This window comes from Globicephala melas, chromosome 3, assembly GCF_963455315.2.
Source record: "Globicephala melas chromosome 3, mGloMel1.2, whole genome shotgun sequence".
NCBI lineage: Eukaryota > Metazoa > Chordata > Mammalia > Artiodactyla > Delphinidae > Globicephala > Globicephala melas.
In genome coordinates this window covers 9,250,609-9,267,654 of record NC_083316.1, presented here as the reverse complement: position 1 = coordinate 9,267,654, position 17,046 = coordinate 9,250,609, and the positions used below count along the sequence as shown (strand labels likewise).

Below are 17,046 nucleotides of genomic sequence, written 5' to 3'. Positions count from 1 at the left end.
TTCTAGTGCTTTTCTTCTTTGTGCCAAAATGCCTTCACCACCAGACTCTAAATGTAGGCGTGCTTAGGACCAGCCCTGGGCTTTCGGTTCTTGGTTTGAACGCTATTTCTGTGACGTCATCTAGTCCCACAGTTTCAAATCCCATCTAGATTTCTCTCTCGAGTGCTGCGCTCCAGACTCCTGCATCCAGCTGCCTCTTGACATCGCCACCGGGTGTCTAATTGGCATCTCAAAGATAGCACACCCCAGGCTGCAATCTGCACTTGCCCTCCAGACCTCTGTGTCCTCCAGTCCGCCTCACCCCTGTTGCACAAGGCCGGAATATCTCTATTTCCTCAGCGCCTCCACCCAGCCCATCTGCCAGGTCTAGCTTGACCACCTCCATCTCTGCCGACCTGATCATGTCTCCCCTGGAAATCCGAAGTAGGCTTCTCACTGGTCTGCTCACTCCTTGTCTCATTTCAGCCCATTCTCTGCTGAAAACCTCCAGAATGGTGTCTTTAAAAACCAGCTGTCTTTTAGGGGTGATGGAAATGTTTTGGAATGGATAGACGTGATGGTTGCGCATCACGGAGAATGCCCTAAATGCCGCTGATTGTATACTTTAAAATGGTTACTTGTATGTTATATGAATTTCATCTTAATAATTTAAAGAAAAATTGTTAAGTTACCCTTGTAGCTGGGCAAACAATTGGGAATTTATGTTGCACTTCGTTTTTTTTTTTTTTCGGTACGCCGGCCTCTCACTGCTGTGGCCTCTCCCGTTGTGGAGCACAGGCTCCGGACGCGCAGGCTCAGCGGCCCTGGCTCATGGGCCCAGCCGCTCCGCGGCATGTGGGATCTTTCCGGACCAGGGCATGAACCCGTGTCCCCTGCATCGGCAGGCGGACTCTCAACCACTGCACCACCAGGGAAGCCCTGCACTTCGGTTTTTCATGCTGTAGATGCACTAGGAAAGAATGAAACCTTGTAAAACAAAGATCCAATCATGACAGTTACCTGCTAAGTGATGTCCCTCTGCACTTATTGATTCAAACAGAAACTTCTGATCGTGGCCTCCAAGACCCTTTTTAAGATGTGCGCCCCCCCCTCCCCGCTCACCTGCTCTCATCAGGGTGCCGGCAGGACACGGAAGGCACATTCAGCTAGGATGCTGGAGAGACTTATATGAAGGGACTCTTTTCCAAGATGTGGACAGCACTAAGGGACCGAGCCAGAGGTGGTCAGGCAGATAGTGGCTATTATCAGTGGAAGCAGTGGGAGGAAACAGTGTTTCCAGAGCCCAGGAGATCAGGAGCCTTGGACTGGGGGTGCTCTAGTGACTAAGGGTCTCAGCCCTACAGGTATAACCGAGGAGGGGGGAGCATGGGGAACAGAAACACCCCAGCCCTCTCACCTCGTGCCTCCTGACCGCCCACAGATTTCTCCATTGGCTGAAACCAACTGCATGTTTGAGGGCATGGGTGCCTGGGGGGTTCAGCACAAGGGCACAGGTGATATTTTTAAAGAGCAATGTGAATCCTGACTACAGACAGTATTAGACATCATAGTGCTGGACTTCCCTGGTGGCACAGTGGTTAAGAATCCACCTGCCAATGCAGGGGACACGGGTTTGAGCCCTGGCCCGGGAAGATCCCACATGATGCAGAGCAACTAAGCCCGTGCACCGCAACTACTGAGCTTGTGCTCTAGAGACCACGAGCCACAACTACTGAGCCCGTGTGCCACTACTATGAGCCTGCGCTCTAGAGCCCGTATGCCACAACTACTGAGCCCGTGCGCCTAGAGCTCGTGCTCCGCAACAAGAGAAGCCGCCGCAATGAGAAGCCTGTGCACCGCAACGAAGAGTAGCCCCCGCTCGCCGCAACTAGAGACAGCCTGCGCGTAGCAATGAAGACCCAACGCAGCCAAAAAACAACTAAAAAAAAAAAGACGTCATAGTGCTGTAGACACGGATTTGGTAGGAAAGTGAACATCAAATGCCTTGACTTTATCATTGAACAACAGTTTTCCTATCTAGACACGTAAAAGACAAAAGCACAGGGATTTTCCTTGGATCCTAAACACAGAACACCTACATCCCACTCTCTTCTCATAGTCTTGACGTAAACGATATTGTCTTTTCTGAAAATCACTTAGTGCAGAGGGAGCAGATGGCATGCCCATTACCCCACCCCAGACTCTGTCTAACCACACAGACCTTCCTTGTGTTTCCTAAAGAGGATGTTCTCTCTGTCTGATTTGACTTTTGCAAGCCCTTTTGACGCGCTACTCTCAGTAGCTCCACCAAAGCTCCTTGACACTTGAGACCTCTGCTGCCGCATTTTCATTGCTGTCTCCCCAGCTCAGCTCCAATAAAATGGCTGAATTTTGTGAAATTGAATTCTTAGGTGGCTTGCTCGCTCTAAGGCTTGAAACAGTTCTTCCAGACAAAGAATATTCTATTGACTGGATGGACAAATAATCAAATGAATGAACAAATAAAGGATTGAATGATGCTGCTGGGTCATGATGATGTTTGGGTACCAAGATCTCAAAGTATGAGGCTCATTAATCACTTTCCTTTAGTCATAACTGGTAGTTTTTCTGTGTTCTTCAGCGAGAAGTCATCATGGAAGAAACTGACCGTAACTCAGTTAAATTCACCAAGGCTAAGATACAATAAATTCCAGTCATTCTTCACTCTGGCTACTTTAAAATATATGCTGGTGTCAGGGCCCACCCGAGACCACTTATATCAGAATTTCCAGAGACGGAGACTGTGCATCAGTATTATTCTTAGTTTCCCCATGGTGGATAGCATGACAACTACTGTTCTAATGTAAGACTATGATTGTCCAAGTGGTAAGTATCCATTTGATTGTTGAGAAATGTATTTTTTTACTCGATGACATTTTAGTGGGTATCTACCATTCAATTAGGTCCATGGACGTTGACTGTTACCCGTTCACACCTGCAGGCATTTGCTTTCTCTTTCTGGACACCTGGATGCCTTGCTCAGATTCCCTGGATAATTCTTCTCGTCCCTCAAGGGCTCATTAAAGACCACTCCCCCATATAGCCTTTCTGATCCCCTCCTTGGTGATCTTTCCTAACCTGAATTTTCATGGCATATCATCTCTGGCAGTTAATGGGTTTTATTGTATACAACTCTATAGTGTAAATTTCAGTTTTCATCAGGCAAGTGTACATTTGATCTTCCCAAGCAGACTCTGCTTAATTTACTATATACTACCCGGAGCTCCTAGCAATACCTTGTTTTTAGGCACTCAGAATGTCTGCTGAAAACTTAAAACTGTAGAAATGACACAAAGAAATGCACATTTTCCCAAATCTCTGATTTGGGTAATCGATTTTCTTGAGCAATATAAGAGAGAAGAAAATATGTTTGAAGGAAAATATGCAATAATGAATGTTCGAACTTGGAGTTATGCAAGTGAAACTCAGAAATATAAATTTGAGATTGATCATCAGAGATTATAATTGCGTCTTAATGTTCTAATTCACTGTCATCATATTTTCCATGAAAAATAACCTCTGAATGGAGTCTCTCTAAGAGGCAAGATAATTTGGAGTGTGAGAGCCTGTATTTATAGCCCAGCTCTGTCTCTCTTGTTTATTACCTGTCCTTGGGAGATTGTGTAACCTCTTAAATCTTTAGTTATGAATCTGTAAAATGAAATCAATAGCAGTACCTCCCTCCCAGGCTTGGGTTAAGGATTTAATAAAACAGTACATGTGACCTGATACTGTCCCTATAAATGAGAGCTTATGATTACCATTAGTATCATTATGATGGAACACCAGTGTCAGACAATTTTGATGTAACTGAAAATAAGACCTAGTTTTAAAATGAATATGGTGGACAGAGGAAGGATTGAGTTTTTTAAACTACCCTTCATCTCAGTCTGATTTTTCGTTCAGTATTTTCCATGGACGATTATAGCTATGTGTGTATAATATTTTTAGTAGAGGTCAGCAGAATTAAATGTTTGCAAGAAAAAATATTTGTAAAAGTTGTTTCAAAACTGAATGTTCTTCATTCTATGAACTGAAATGACTTCCTGAAATTTCTCAAGTTATATGACCTGAGGCTAAAAAGGAACTGGCAAGAGATGAAAAGGAGAACATTCTCTCCTGTTCATGTATTCTGCTTCAAAGGACTGCATGCCACACCACCTCTCTCCAATTTCAAGGAGCAGATTTATATGTCTGACATTTGTCTGATTGTTCATATATATCATAGTCAGACTCATCTGACCTTCACTTTCACCTACAAGTGCAATGCCATTGGATGAGGGACTCACTTTCTCTGTGTCTGTTTCCTCATCTGTAAAATGGAGTTGGTTGAAGTTTACCTGAGTTAATACATACTGGGTGATCAGCAAAGACCCGAGTGTATAACAAGCACTCAAAAATGTTAGGTATTTTTGGCTATTATTATTCTTGTTTGTTTCAGTGTGATCTTATTTGGATGCCTGACTCAGCCACGCTCTGTGAAAATTTGGGATCCTTGTACATCATCCTATCCCAGTAACTTCATTTGTTTACTTGTTCATTCATTCAATTACTCATCCATTCAGGAAGGCACCTATTGCAAGCTTACCAAAAACTAAATTCTCTTCAATCCTGATTATGTGAGAGCTGAATTAAAACTTCAGTCTCTGGTTCCCAGCTGTTTTTACTCTACCCATCTGTGTCTTCATCAAGACTGCTTTTTTTTTGAGAGCCATAGGAACTAAGGGTGTGCTTTTTAAATAAAATTTTCATTGAAGTGTAGTTGCTTTACAGTATTATACGTTACATGTATACAATACAGTGATTCACAATTTTTAAAGGTTATACTCCATTTCTAGTTTTTAGAAAATATTGGCTGTGTTCCCTGTGTTGTACAGTATATCCTTGTAGCTTATTTTATACCTAATAGTTTGTACCAGAAATTATGGTGGTTTACTTCCCACATTTTTCCCCAGTCATTATATAATGAGAATGTTTGCCTTTGACTCTCTCTCCCTGCACGCACGTGTATGTGCGCACACACACACAAACACACACACAGTCTGTCCATCAGTCTGTCTCTCTTTTACTCCCTCCCTCTCTGTCTCTCTTTTCTCAGTCATTTACGAAAGGCCCAAACATAAGCTACTTTATGTAATACATATACTTTGAGGGCACAAAACTGCCAAGAAACACAACCAAAGTAATAAGAAATTATTTTTATTAGCACGTATAAGAATATGGTAATTGTCAGAAAAAGGACATCATCTTTAACTGCCGTCACTTTTAGAAAAAGAGGCCCAGGGCCAGTTTCCAGAGATTATAAAATTTAGCCTGGGTGCTTTGGTGACATTTTTCCAAGGTTCTGGCATATCCAAGGTCATTGGGGAAGGCTATAGTTTCAAGCAAGCCCACTTTTATAGTCCCAATTTGATCACTTGGGAATTGAGAAATAGAGAATTCTATGGTTCACTTACAAAATGCTGTGATCAGACATGAACCCATGACTGTCACAGATGGTTACTATCAGACACTGACATCTGTAGGGGAGGAGATTTTTTTTCCTGTGCCCATCTTAGGTTGCCCAGCTGAGGTCCTGTAATTTACACAGGCAGAAGACAGATTAACAAGAGAAAAACAGAAGTTTATTAACATGTGCATGACACATACCTATGGGAGCATCCGGTGATGAATAACCCGAAGAGGTGGGTAGACCTTGGGCTCATATACCATCTTAGGCTAAACAAGGGAAAAGGAGTGTGGACTTCTAGGAGGGGGAGAGAAGTTATGGGAAGATGACTCGGAAAAGTATGGTAAACAAGGATTGTATGTTTAGGTTTGTTATGCAAATTTAAGTCAGTGCCTTCTTCATTGATGAGTTGTTAAGAATATTCCTCTTCCTGGTACAAGAGAGGTAGACTTCTTGACCAATGGAAATTTCCTTTATAAAAGGAGAACTTATGCTGATTTGAGAGCTCTTCCTGCCTCTGTTGGTGCTCATTGGCCTTTAACTCAGAATTATGCATACGCCACAGAGGCTCATTTCAGGGTGGCACATTCGGTGTCCTTCACATCCAAGCTATTTTCAACTACAATTTAATTTTTTTAAAAAAATTACCCTGGGAAGAGCTTCCCCATTCTTAGACAGGTGCTACATTGCCTTGTCCCAGCTGGAGACAAGACTCAATTCCCATGAGTAGAATCTGACCTGTTATTCCTTTGTTGTAAACACTTAATAGAAGAATTCTAAAGAAACTAGAATCTGCAGACCACAACATAGACACACCTGAGTCTTGATTCTTTCTTCAAAAAAAGTTAGTCATCATCTTTTGTCTGTAAAATTACTTTGTTTTAAATGACATTAATTCAGGCTCTGAAAAAACAGTAAAGGTCAGTTTCTCAACTACTCATCAAAAATTTAAGCGAACGTGGGCCTTTTTTGTTCATCTATACCAGCTTGATTTAAACTTTTAATATAAGCTGCTGGTGCTAAAATTTAAATATGAGAGTGTTGCTGGGATCAGTTTTGGCTTTGGAACAAGCCAACACCTCAACATTGATGGCTGTATCTCGTAACACAGTTGATTTAGAACTTCAGGAATTAAAATGTCTCGGGGGGCCCAGGTGGATTTAATCGGCTTAAACCAGAATTTCCCTGGTGTGTAATAGCGAAGATCTGAATTGCTTTCTGGTGTGAAGAATAGCCCATTCTTCATCCATCCTGAAGTTAAGCATATTCTGTACATATTTTGAAAATAAGCAAGGATAAATCTGTTTGATCTCCCAGTGTTTCTGCATATGTGATTATTTTTAAAAGAATTCTGTATTTGGACCAGAAGCCGTAGGTGGCAACAGTAGGGTGACAGTGTATAGTTATTGACCGTGACAACCCAGTTCTTCTGCCTGCTCACCACAGACATTTACCAGCCCCTGCAGCCCTCTGATCTGGTCATCATCTCTGTGAGACTCTCAACTTACAATGATTCGGTGAGTTAGATTCTAAAAGGATTAACCCTCACCTAAGCCCCAAGGTCATTGCAGTTTCCTCCCTGGGACTATTAAAGAGGAGAACTCAGAGGTCACTTTTCTGGTCAGCCAACTCCCGGGACCCCTAAAAGAAAACTTGAGGAGTTTTGGCTTAAGGAACTACCCATTTTTTAATTTTTTAAAATTATTTTTCGATGGTCTCAGGTTTATTATAAATTGGTGGGATCATTTATTGTCAAAGAATGAATTGCTCTTGAGAGAAGGTTTACAAAGGAAGACAAAAGTTCAAATAGAACTTATTTCCCCACACATGTCCTGAAAATACTTATATTCCATTGATAAAATCCATTAAGGCTCTGTCACTATATCCATCACCCTACTCTAATTTTCTGAAACATTAATATATACAATTATTTTTAAAAATTCCTAAGAATCTGAAAAAAATAGATATATGTCTATGTATAACCGAATCACTTTGCTGTACATCGGAAACTAACACAACATTGTAAATCAACTATACTCCAATATAAAATAAAATGTTTTAAAATAAAGAAAAAATAAAATTTCCTATGATGCAAGACACTAGGTATTAAAATAAAATTCTTTTTCTTTGTTTAATGCACTCATAACCATCTTTATTACATGTATTTTTAAACACTTCCCTGCATGCATTACACACACATTTCTTATCACATCCATTACCTGAAATAACACACTTATCCAAGTGACGTTTACATAACACACTTTTAAAAAATAATTTCTATTTTTTTAATGAGATCTAATTGACATATAACATTGTGTGAGTTTAAGGTGTGCAATGTGTTGATTTGATTCACCTTTATATTACAATATGATTACTATCTTTGTGTTAGTTAACACTTCTATCATGTCACATAATTATCATCTTTTTTGTGGTGAGAGCAGTTAAGATCTAGTCTCTTAGCACCTTTGAAGTTCATAATACAGTAATGTTGACTGTGATCACTGTGCTGTGCATTAGATCTCCAGGACTTATTTAACCATGAGTTGCAAGTTTGTACCTTAAACAATATCTCCCCAATTCTCTGACCCCAATCCCCTGGTAACCACCATTCCATTCTCTGTTTTTATGAGTTTGGCTATTTTAGATTCCACATGAGTGATATCATACAGTATTTGTCTTTCTCTTAGCATAATACCCTCAGGGTCCATCCGCGTTGTCCAAATGGCAGAATTTCCTTCTTTTTCGTGACTGAATAATATTCCATTGTACCACATCTTCATTTTCAGTCCATCTGTGGAGGGACATTTAGGTTGTTTCCATATTTTGGTTATTGTGAAGAATGCTGCACCAACATACGTTCCTACCAACAGTGCACAAAGGTTTCCTTTTCTCTACATCCACGTCAGCACTAGTTATCTCTTGTCTTGATGGTTAGGCGTTCTAATGGGTAGGAGGCAATATTTCATTGTGATTTTGATTTGCATTTTCCCGATGAGTAGTGATGCTAAGCATCTTGTTATGTACCTGTTGGCCATTTGGGTATCTTCCTTAGAAAAATATCTACTCAGTTCCTCTATTTTTTAATCAGATTGTTTATTCTTTTTTTTGTTATTGAGATGTATGATTTTCTTCTATATTTTAGAGGTGAACCCCTTTTCTGATCTATGATTTGCAATTATCTTCTCCCATTTCATAGGTTGCCTTGTCATTTTGTTATTGTTTTTGTTGCGCAGAAGCTTTTTAGTTCTGATGTAGTCCCACCTGATTATTGCTTTGAACTATCCATTATTACAGCAACATTTTCGTAAACTTTAGCATTGTCTCAAGATCAATGCTTTTATTTTTAAAAGCATTAAGTGAGTGTGATTTATTAATCTTTTGAGGCTATCACATATACCGTCTGGAAGGATTCTCAAAACAATTCTAATTCAACAATTGCACCTTGAAGGTCATGATATCTGAGGGACAAGGTGAGAGTATTTATGTGATGCACGCAAATACTCATATTACAGTGTGCACACACACATAGACACATGCTTGTGTGTGCATGTGCACATATGTACACTCACGTACATACTGTTGCATGTTTGTATATTCATACACACATGTGCTCACACACAAATGCACACAGTACAAGTTCAGGGCCCCAGTTTTTTTTGTTTGTTTTGTTTCTTTTTTTTTTTTTTTTTTTTTGCGGTACGCGGGCCTCTCACTGTTGGGGCCCCTCCCATCACGGAGCACAGGCACCGGATGCGCAGGCTCAGCGGCCATGGCTCACAGGCCCAGCCGCTCCGCGGCATGTGGGATCTTCCCAGACCAGGGCACGAACCCGCGTCCCCTGCATCGGCAGGCGGACTCTCAACCACTGCGCCACCAGGGAAGCCCTGCATCTGCTATTTTATTCTTTCAAATCATTACTTCATTTTGCTAACAGTAGAATACTCTTAAAATGTTCACTGCTTGGAGCACGCATCATCCTATAAAGGTCATATCAGCCAATTATTAATTCTTGTAATCATTTAACACCGATTAGGTGAGCACCTAATGTGTGTCAGAGCATATTCTGTGTGCTGTACGTGTTCTGTATGCTCTGAACACTCAGGGTCCTTGCCTTCATGTCTTGGCTGGGACCTGGTGGGGAAGAGCAGTGAGAGAATGAAAAAAAAGCAAGTAATGAAAAAGCATGGGAACAGGGCGCTGGGGGAAGGAGAGAAATAGGTGAGGGAGAGGGTAAGAGATATGAACTTTCAGTTACAAAATCAATGAGCTGCAGGTATGAAACGTACAGTATCGAGAATATAGTCAATAATTAGGTAATATTTTTGTATGGTGACAGACGACGATAGGCTTATATGGTGATCATTTCAAAATGTATGGAAATATCACATCACTGTGTTGTGTAACAGGAACTAACATAGTGTTGTAGGTCAATTATATTTCAGAAACAAACTCATAGAAGAAGATCAGATTTGTGGTTACCAGCAGCAGAGGATGGGATAAGGGGGAATTGGATGAAGACAGTCAAAAGATACAAACTTCCAGTCATAAGTACTAGGGTTATAACATACAACATGATAAACGTAGTTAACCCTGCTGTACGTTTTATGTGGAAGTCGTTAAGAGACTAAATCCTAAGAGTTCTCATTACAAGAAAAATTTTTTTTCTATTTTATTAATGTTGTGTCTTTACGAGGTGATGGATGTTCACTCAACCTATTGTGGTCATCATTTCATGGTGTGTGTAAGTCGGATCATTATGCTGGACACCTTAAATTCACACAGTGCTGCCTGTCGATAACATCTGCATCAAACAGGGGGAACAAAGAAAAAGCATGGGAAATATGAGACGGTGATGCAGTCTCTGCTGAAAATTAAAATACGAGATCTGAGAGCAAGAGTCTGGGAAGGTAGTTTAGACCGATCCGAAAAAGCTTGTCTGAGTTTAGCACATTTAAGGTATATGTGAACCGAAAGAAGGATCAGCCTTGGAGAGTGTTCCAAACGGAGAGAGCAGCAAGTCCAAGAAATGTGAGTTACCAACAAGCTTGTTGTCCAAGGAGAAGAAATAAGGCGACAATGACAAGAGCGTAATGAGTTACGGCGATGGCGGAGCCGTGAGGGCAGGGACTTTTTGTTTTGTTCACTCATGTTCCCACTGTATCCAACAGAGCCTGGTCCTTAATGTGCGCAGACTGGGTAAATGAATGAACCGAAGGATCTGATTCAAAATGAATTTAGAGAAGGAGGGAAGAGGGCCTGATCATGAAACTACAGTCAGAAGTTTAATTTTATTTGAAGCATGACAGACTGTTTTAAGGGATGCGTGGTAGACTGAACAATGGACCCCCGAAGGTGTCCACGGTCCTAAATCTCAGAGCCTGTGGATGTTATCTTCCATGGTAAAAGGGACTGTGCAGATGGGATTAAGTTAAGGATCTTGAAATGCGGGAGACGATCCTGGATTATCTAGCCAGGCTCAATGTCATCACAAGTGTCCTTGTAACAGGGACGGAGGGGGATCAGTCAGAGAAGAGGATTTGGTCGTGGATGCTGAGGTTGCAGTGATGCAGGCTTCAAGCCATGGAGCGTGGGCAGCCTTTAGAAGCTTAAAAAGACAAGGGGGCTTCCCTGGTGGCGCAGTGGTTGAGAGTCCACCTGCTGATGCAGGGGACACGTGTTCGTGCCCTGGTCCGGGAAGATCCCACATGCCGCGGAGCGGCTGGGCCCGTGAGCCATGGCCGCTGAGCCTGCATGTCCGGAGCCTGTGCTCTGCAACGGGAGAGGCCACAACGGTGAGAGGCCCGTGTACCGCAATAAACTAAAACAAAAACAAACAAACAAACAAAAAAAAAGACAAGGAAATTCTCCCCTGGAGCCTCCAGAAGGAGCACTGCCTGCTGGTCCATTATAGACTTCAGACCTCCAGAACTGTAAGATAACAAATGTGCCTTATTTTAAGCACTGCACTTGCAGTAACTTGTTACAGCAGCAATAGGAAACTAATACAAGATTATTCCAAATTAAAGAAAGCGTTTGGCCATCTCATAAGTCACAAACATGAAGAGGGATGCCTTTTTAAAAGGTAAATATCATTTGTCACCTAAATTAAAATGCATTTTAAATTTAGTTACAAGGTTGAGCTGGATTCCCTTCCTGTATCTCCTGTACTCTCACAGTAGACCTTAGGAGAGGATGGAGGGCTTGTAGAGAAGGAGAAAAGCAGTGAATCTAAGTCAGAATGAGAGGCGTAATTAGGAAGAAAGTGCTGTAAAGGGAAAAGTGTCCAGCAGACAGAGGGAAAGGAGAAGGAAGGGAAAGGAAGGGACATTAATTACCGTTGCTGCATAACAAATTACAGCCCCCCCCCATTTAACAATTTAAAACAACAGACGTTTATCCCATACAGTGTCTGAGTGAACCCAGGAGTGGCAGGTTTGCGTGTTTCTGGCTCAGGGTCCCACGCGGATGAGGCTGTATCGTCTGAAGGCTTGACTCGGGCTGGAGGGTCCACTTCCAAGACGGCTCCCTGCTGGCTACTGGCGGGAGGCCTCCATTCCTCTCCCCATAGGCCTCTTCTCGTACTGCTTGAGGGTCCTCACAGGGTGACGGCAGGCTCCCCCTCCGACAGGCAACCCCAGACACAGCTGGGCGGGAGCAGCAGTACCTCTTCCCTGACCTCGTCTCGGAAGTCACTCAGTTACCGCCTCCGTATTCTGCGGGTCAGAAGCGAGGCACTAAGTGCAGCCCTCACTCAGGGGAAGAAGGGTCGGGCTCCTGCGTTTGAAGGGAATGCCAGAAAACCACCCCAGAAGAAGGAGAGGGAGAAGTGAAGAGAAATTTGAGCAAAACACCTATTTCTCCTCTGTTCACAGAGAATGCCTAGATACGTCCGTTTTTCTCCACTAATCTGTCTCCCTTCATTGGGGACTAACGGATGTGTGTGTGTGAATGTCTGTGTGTGAGCATGTGTGTGTGTGTGTCAGTGTATGTGTCTGAGTTTGTATATTTGTGAATGTGTAAATATGTTGTGTGTGTAAGTGTGAGTGTGTTTGTATGTGTGAGTATATGTAATGTGTGTGTGAATGTGTGTGTGTAGATGTGAATGTGGATGTGTGTGTGAATGTGTGCATAGATGTGAGTGTGTGTGTGTGTGAGTGTGTGAATGTGTGCATAGATGTGAGTGTAGGGCGTGTGTATGTGTGTGTGCATAGATGTGTGTGTGTGAATGTGTATGTGCATAGATGTGAGTGTGGGATGTGTGTGTATGTGTATGTGAGAATGTGTGTGTGCATAGGTGTGAGGGTGGGGTGTGTGTATGTGAGTGTGTGAATGTGTATGCGTAGATGTGAGTGTGTGTGTGTGTGTCTGGCAAGACAGGTGTAGGCTTCCCAGCTGTTTCCCACTTTTGACTCCTGCCAGACGTTGATCTCAGCGTCCCCAGAGACTGCTGATTCTACACTCAAGCTTGTCTCTGTGTCCAGATAATCTAACCAAAACTCCAGGTTTGGAGGGCACCCTGCAACTAACTGGTTTGCTGAATTCCCCCAAAAGAAGTTCTGCCATGTTGCATCCACTTGACCAAGTCCTCATCCAAGCAGACGTGGTAAAAATGCCCCTGACCAGAGATCCGCTGCGTTTCTTGTAAGTCCAGGAAGCACACGTGGGCTGCAGATAGAAACTGGGGTAGAAAGTTCAGAGATTTGGGTCAAGTACTGTGGTAAGTTCATTGGAATGTGAAACACAGATGGAGCCGTCTGGAAAGGCAGAGGGAATGTGAATAGGAAACTTCTCTCCATGCCTGATTTGGAATTAGGTTACACTAATTGATGAATTAATGAGAAAGGTAATGCAGAGAACAGCCCGATAAAGAGTTACCTGAAAGGCCATCTTCTTTCCCATCCTTTTCACTTCTCGTCAGATATTAGATTAGGCCTTTACCTTTTCTTGATTTTCCCCCTTTCCTTTCCTACCTCTTTTCTGTTTGTTAGGAAACAGTAAAAATTGTTTTATTATCATAGAATGCCTTTAGATTCTTTAAATTCATTGCATGGAAAAATGCAAAAGTCTTTTACTATTTAGTCTTTGGAGGAAATGTATTTTATAGCAAAATATGCCACCCATATTTTAAAACTTTTACAAGCCTCAGTTTTCATGTATTGGCATTTTCAAATCAGGATTTAGGAACGAAAAAAAAATTGTTTTGTGTCTGCATAGGTGTGTTGTGTACTTAGAAAAACAGAATAACCTATAATGGAAAAGAATCAGAAAAAATATATATATAAGTGAATCACTTTGATGTACACCTGAAACTAATGCAAATATTGTAAGTCAACTATACCTTAGTTAAAAAAAGAAAAACAGACAAAAACGCTTTAATGTGATATTTTTAAAAGTTATCCTCAAATATGGTGTAAATAGTAATTTCATTTAAATGTGCTTTTTTTTAGCAAAGTTGTTTTTTTTTTTTTTTGGCTGCCTTGGGTCTTTGTTGTTGCACGCTGGCAGCCAGCGGTGGCTACTCTTCATTGCGATGCACAGGCTTCTCATCATGGTGGCTTCTCTTGTTGCAGAGCAAGGGCTCTAGGCGCACGGGCTTCAGTAGTTATGGTGCATGGACTCAGTAGTTGTGGCACACGGGCTTAGTTGCTCCAAGGCATATGGGCTCTTCCCAGACCAGGGCTCGAACCTGTGTTCCCTGCATTGGCAGGTGGATTCTTAACCACTGCACCACCAGAGAAGTCCTAAATGTGCTTTTTTTAAGCTGAAAACTGATTATTTTACTAGGAAAAGGAATACTGTTGTTAGACTACAAGTGAATGAAAGTATTCATTTTGATTATTTTGATTACCCAAAATCCTGTAAAACGTTTCCTAATGGAATGAATAAAAATAAAGCTTCATATATTATTTAATTCAAAATAAATGCATATGATAATACTCCTAGCATTTCACATCTGTCCAAGTCAGAATATATTTTGAGCAACTTCTGTGTACCAATAAGCATTTTTTTATACAGTCAATTTAGGGTTCTAATGGCAAGGTAAACACACACACAGAAATGTGTAGAAAATGATCCACATACTAACACAGAGGTGCACAAGATTTTTCTGTAAAAGGCCAGACAGTAAATTGTTTAGGCTTGTGAGCCATACTGTCTCTGTCACAAAATCTCAAGCTTTTCCCTTGTAGGACAGAGGCAGCCATAGATAATACGTAAGTGAACAGGCAGGGCCATGTTCCAATAAAACTTTATTTACGAAAACAGGCAGGCAGGATTCGCCCTCAGTCCAATCCTCTGTACTGAAGGACTGATTTATACATTCTCAGCACCAAAACCATATTATTTCCTTTGCATTTACCTAAATAAAATTCCCAGCAAATGTTCTTTTGAAAGACCAGTGGAAAAGTTTGTCTCTAAAGTCACATTTTTTATAGAACTGATTTAAAACTGTTATTTTAGTTATTAACAAGCCAATATCATTAACTTTCAGGTTAGTGTTATTAATGCCTTTGGATAGTTCAACATGTGCAATGCAAGAAACTAATAAAACAAATTTCAGAAATAAGTGAGTTCTGTTTATTCATAACATGGTAAATGAAACACAACGTCATTTTAAAATCTATTGAAAGCTTATTAAACAAGTAAAGTGGAAGTTGTGTTTCTAAAGATGACTATGATATTTTATTCTCAGTATCTGAAGTGATGGTGTCTATTTAGGTTAGTCTTGAGGAAAATGCAGTCTTTCTTTCATACGAAAAGAGAATATTATTCTTTGCTGTAGTTTTTTTTACCTTTAGGTGTACAATTTTGAACAACAAAAAGTAACTATTTTAAAAGCATCTTCAAATGATATTATAATGTGTATGTAATTCTTAAGACCTTTTCTAAAGTTAATTCCACTTTAAAGTCTCTTTGTCTATTGTTGACACGCCCTCCCCTTTCTCCTGCTTTCTTTGTTGTTAACAATCTGTAGGCCCTCCATGAACATCGTTTTCAGAGAAAAGCTTACAGAACGGTCACAAGTGACACTAAATTTACATTTCGTGTTGGGCTTGTTATCATCAGACCTGATACTCGATTCTTGAAAGGTCCTGTACAGTGATGGCTGGTTCTATATGGAAACTAAGTGAATCAAACAGACCACAGGTGCATATTGAGGTCCTGGATAAAACAAAGATGTCTCACTAGTCTATTTCAGATGTCTTAATAGCCCATTTCAGATAACTTTCACAGCTCTTTGGTCTTGGTTAGAATTTGGGTACTTGGGTCCATTGTACTAATTGTGGATGGAAGCCTGGTTGGTATCCTCAATTCCATCAGCGCTCTCAACCTCAGTTACTCTCCACGATGGAACCAAGATAATCATGTTACAGTTCCTCTGCGTACTTGTCAGATTTTCACAGCACGTTTGTAATGGCTTCACACAGATGGTCTAAAATGAAGGGCACGCCCTAGCACACGTGCTTACACCATCTTTGTCTCTCCTGCCTGTGCTTTTAACTGGGGAAAACAGTGGCCGTCCAAAAGCTCTGTTTGTGTGTATCTTGCAGGAGTCCTTTGGAACCTTTCATCTTGCGATGCACTCAAAATGCCAATCATACAGGACACCCTGGCCGTGTTGACCAATGCCGTGATCATCCCCCACTCAGGCTGGGAAAATTCACCTCTTCAGGACGATCGGAAAATACAGCTGCATTCCTCACAGGTGCTGCGAAATGCCACTGGATGCCTAAGGTGAGTCCCGTGTTGTTGCTACCTCCCTCTGTCAACGGGTGCTTTTTGTTTCTGTAACTTTAATTGCTGTTTTGCTAAGGATCAGAGTGTTTTGGAATACTGATACGGCAACAGTGCAAGAAGCTGGTGAAGATCATTTCTAACGAGGTACTGAAGATGCATATGCATCTTCCACTGTCCTCTACCTACCCCAGTATTTGACTTATTTAACATGTTTTCTTAGGCCTTAGGCAAAGAAATAAACATTTTCATTCCAACCAAAAATAGTTTTCTTTGATTGAAAACAATAGTTAACAGTCATTTCCCTGCTGTGATATATTATGCATCTTGAATAACCAGGCAGACCAATTGGTTAGAAGAAGAGTCTATGACAAATACATAGAGATCTAGTTGACTGTCTCCAGTAGCTATTTTTATTTTTAAAAAATTTTCAGTGTGACTGCAAGAGCCTGTGTTTCTTGAAAATAGCTCTTTAATAAGGACTGTGGTGTGAAATGTCTTTTTAAAATAATAAAAGTAGCAAATGTGTTCTAATTATCTCCCAATGCCTTCTTACAAAACTCATCACCCGGAAATCTCTTGAGATGTTTTAGATGTTTTGTTTAGTTTTTGCTCTCAGAAAAGAATGTAATAATCAATGCATACTTCTTCTCGACTCTAGAAACTGTGTTCCCAAGGATGTTGTACGTTGTACCAAAGTGGGAAATCTCTGCCAGTTAAACTGAATGATAGGATGGGTGTGATTTAAAATACCTCGTCAAACAATCTCTATTTCAAAAGTAAAATGTACAGAATTGCTTCAGCGTGGCTGCCTCAAAGCTGCCATTTCTCTTACAGTTGATCAG

At 41.1% G+C, this 17,046-nt stretch overlaps 1 protein-coding gene across 9 annotated transcripts in view; it reads left to right on the top strand.

The window, feature by feature from the left end:
* CTNND2 (catenin delta 2) overlaps positions 1-17,046 on the top strand; it is a 930,830-nt gene that overhangs the window by 730,896 nt on the left and 182,888 nt on the right. For all 9 annotated transcript variants that reach the window (XM_060295662.1, XM_060295656.1, XM_060295659.1 and 6 more), the window contains one exon: positions 16,018-16,201. In XM_060295662.1, the coding sequence (XP_060151645.1) occupies positions 16,018-16,201 (184 nt within the window). The remainder of the gene's footprint in view (positions 1-16,017; positions 16,202-17,046) is intronic.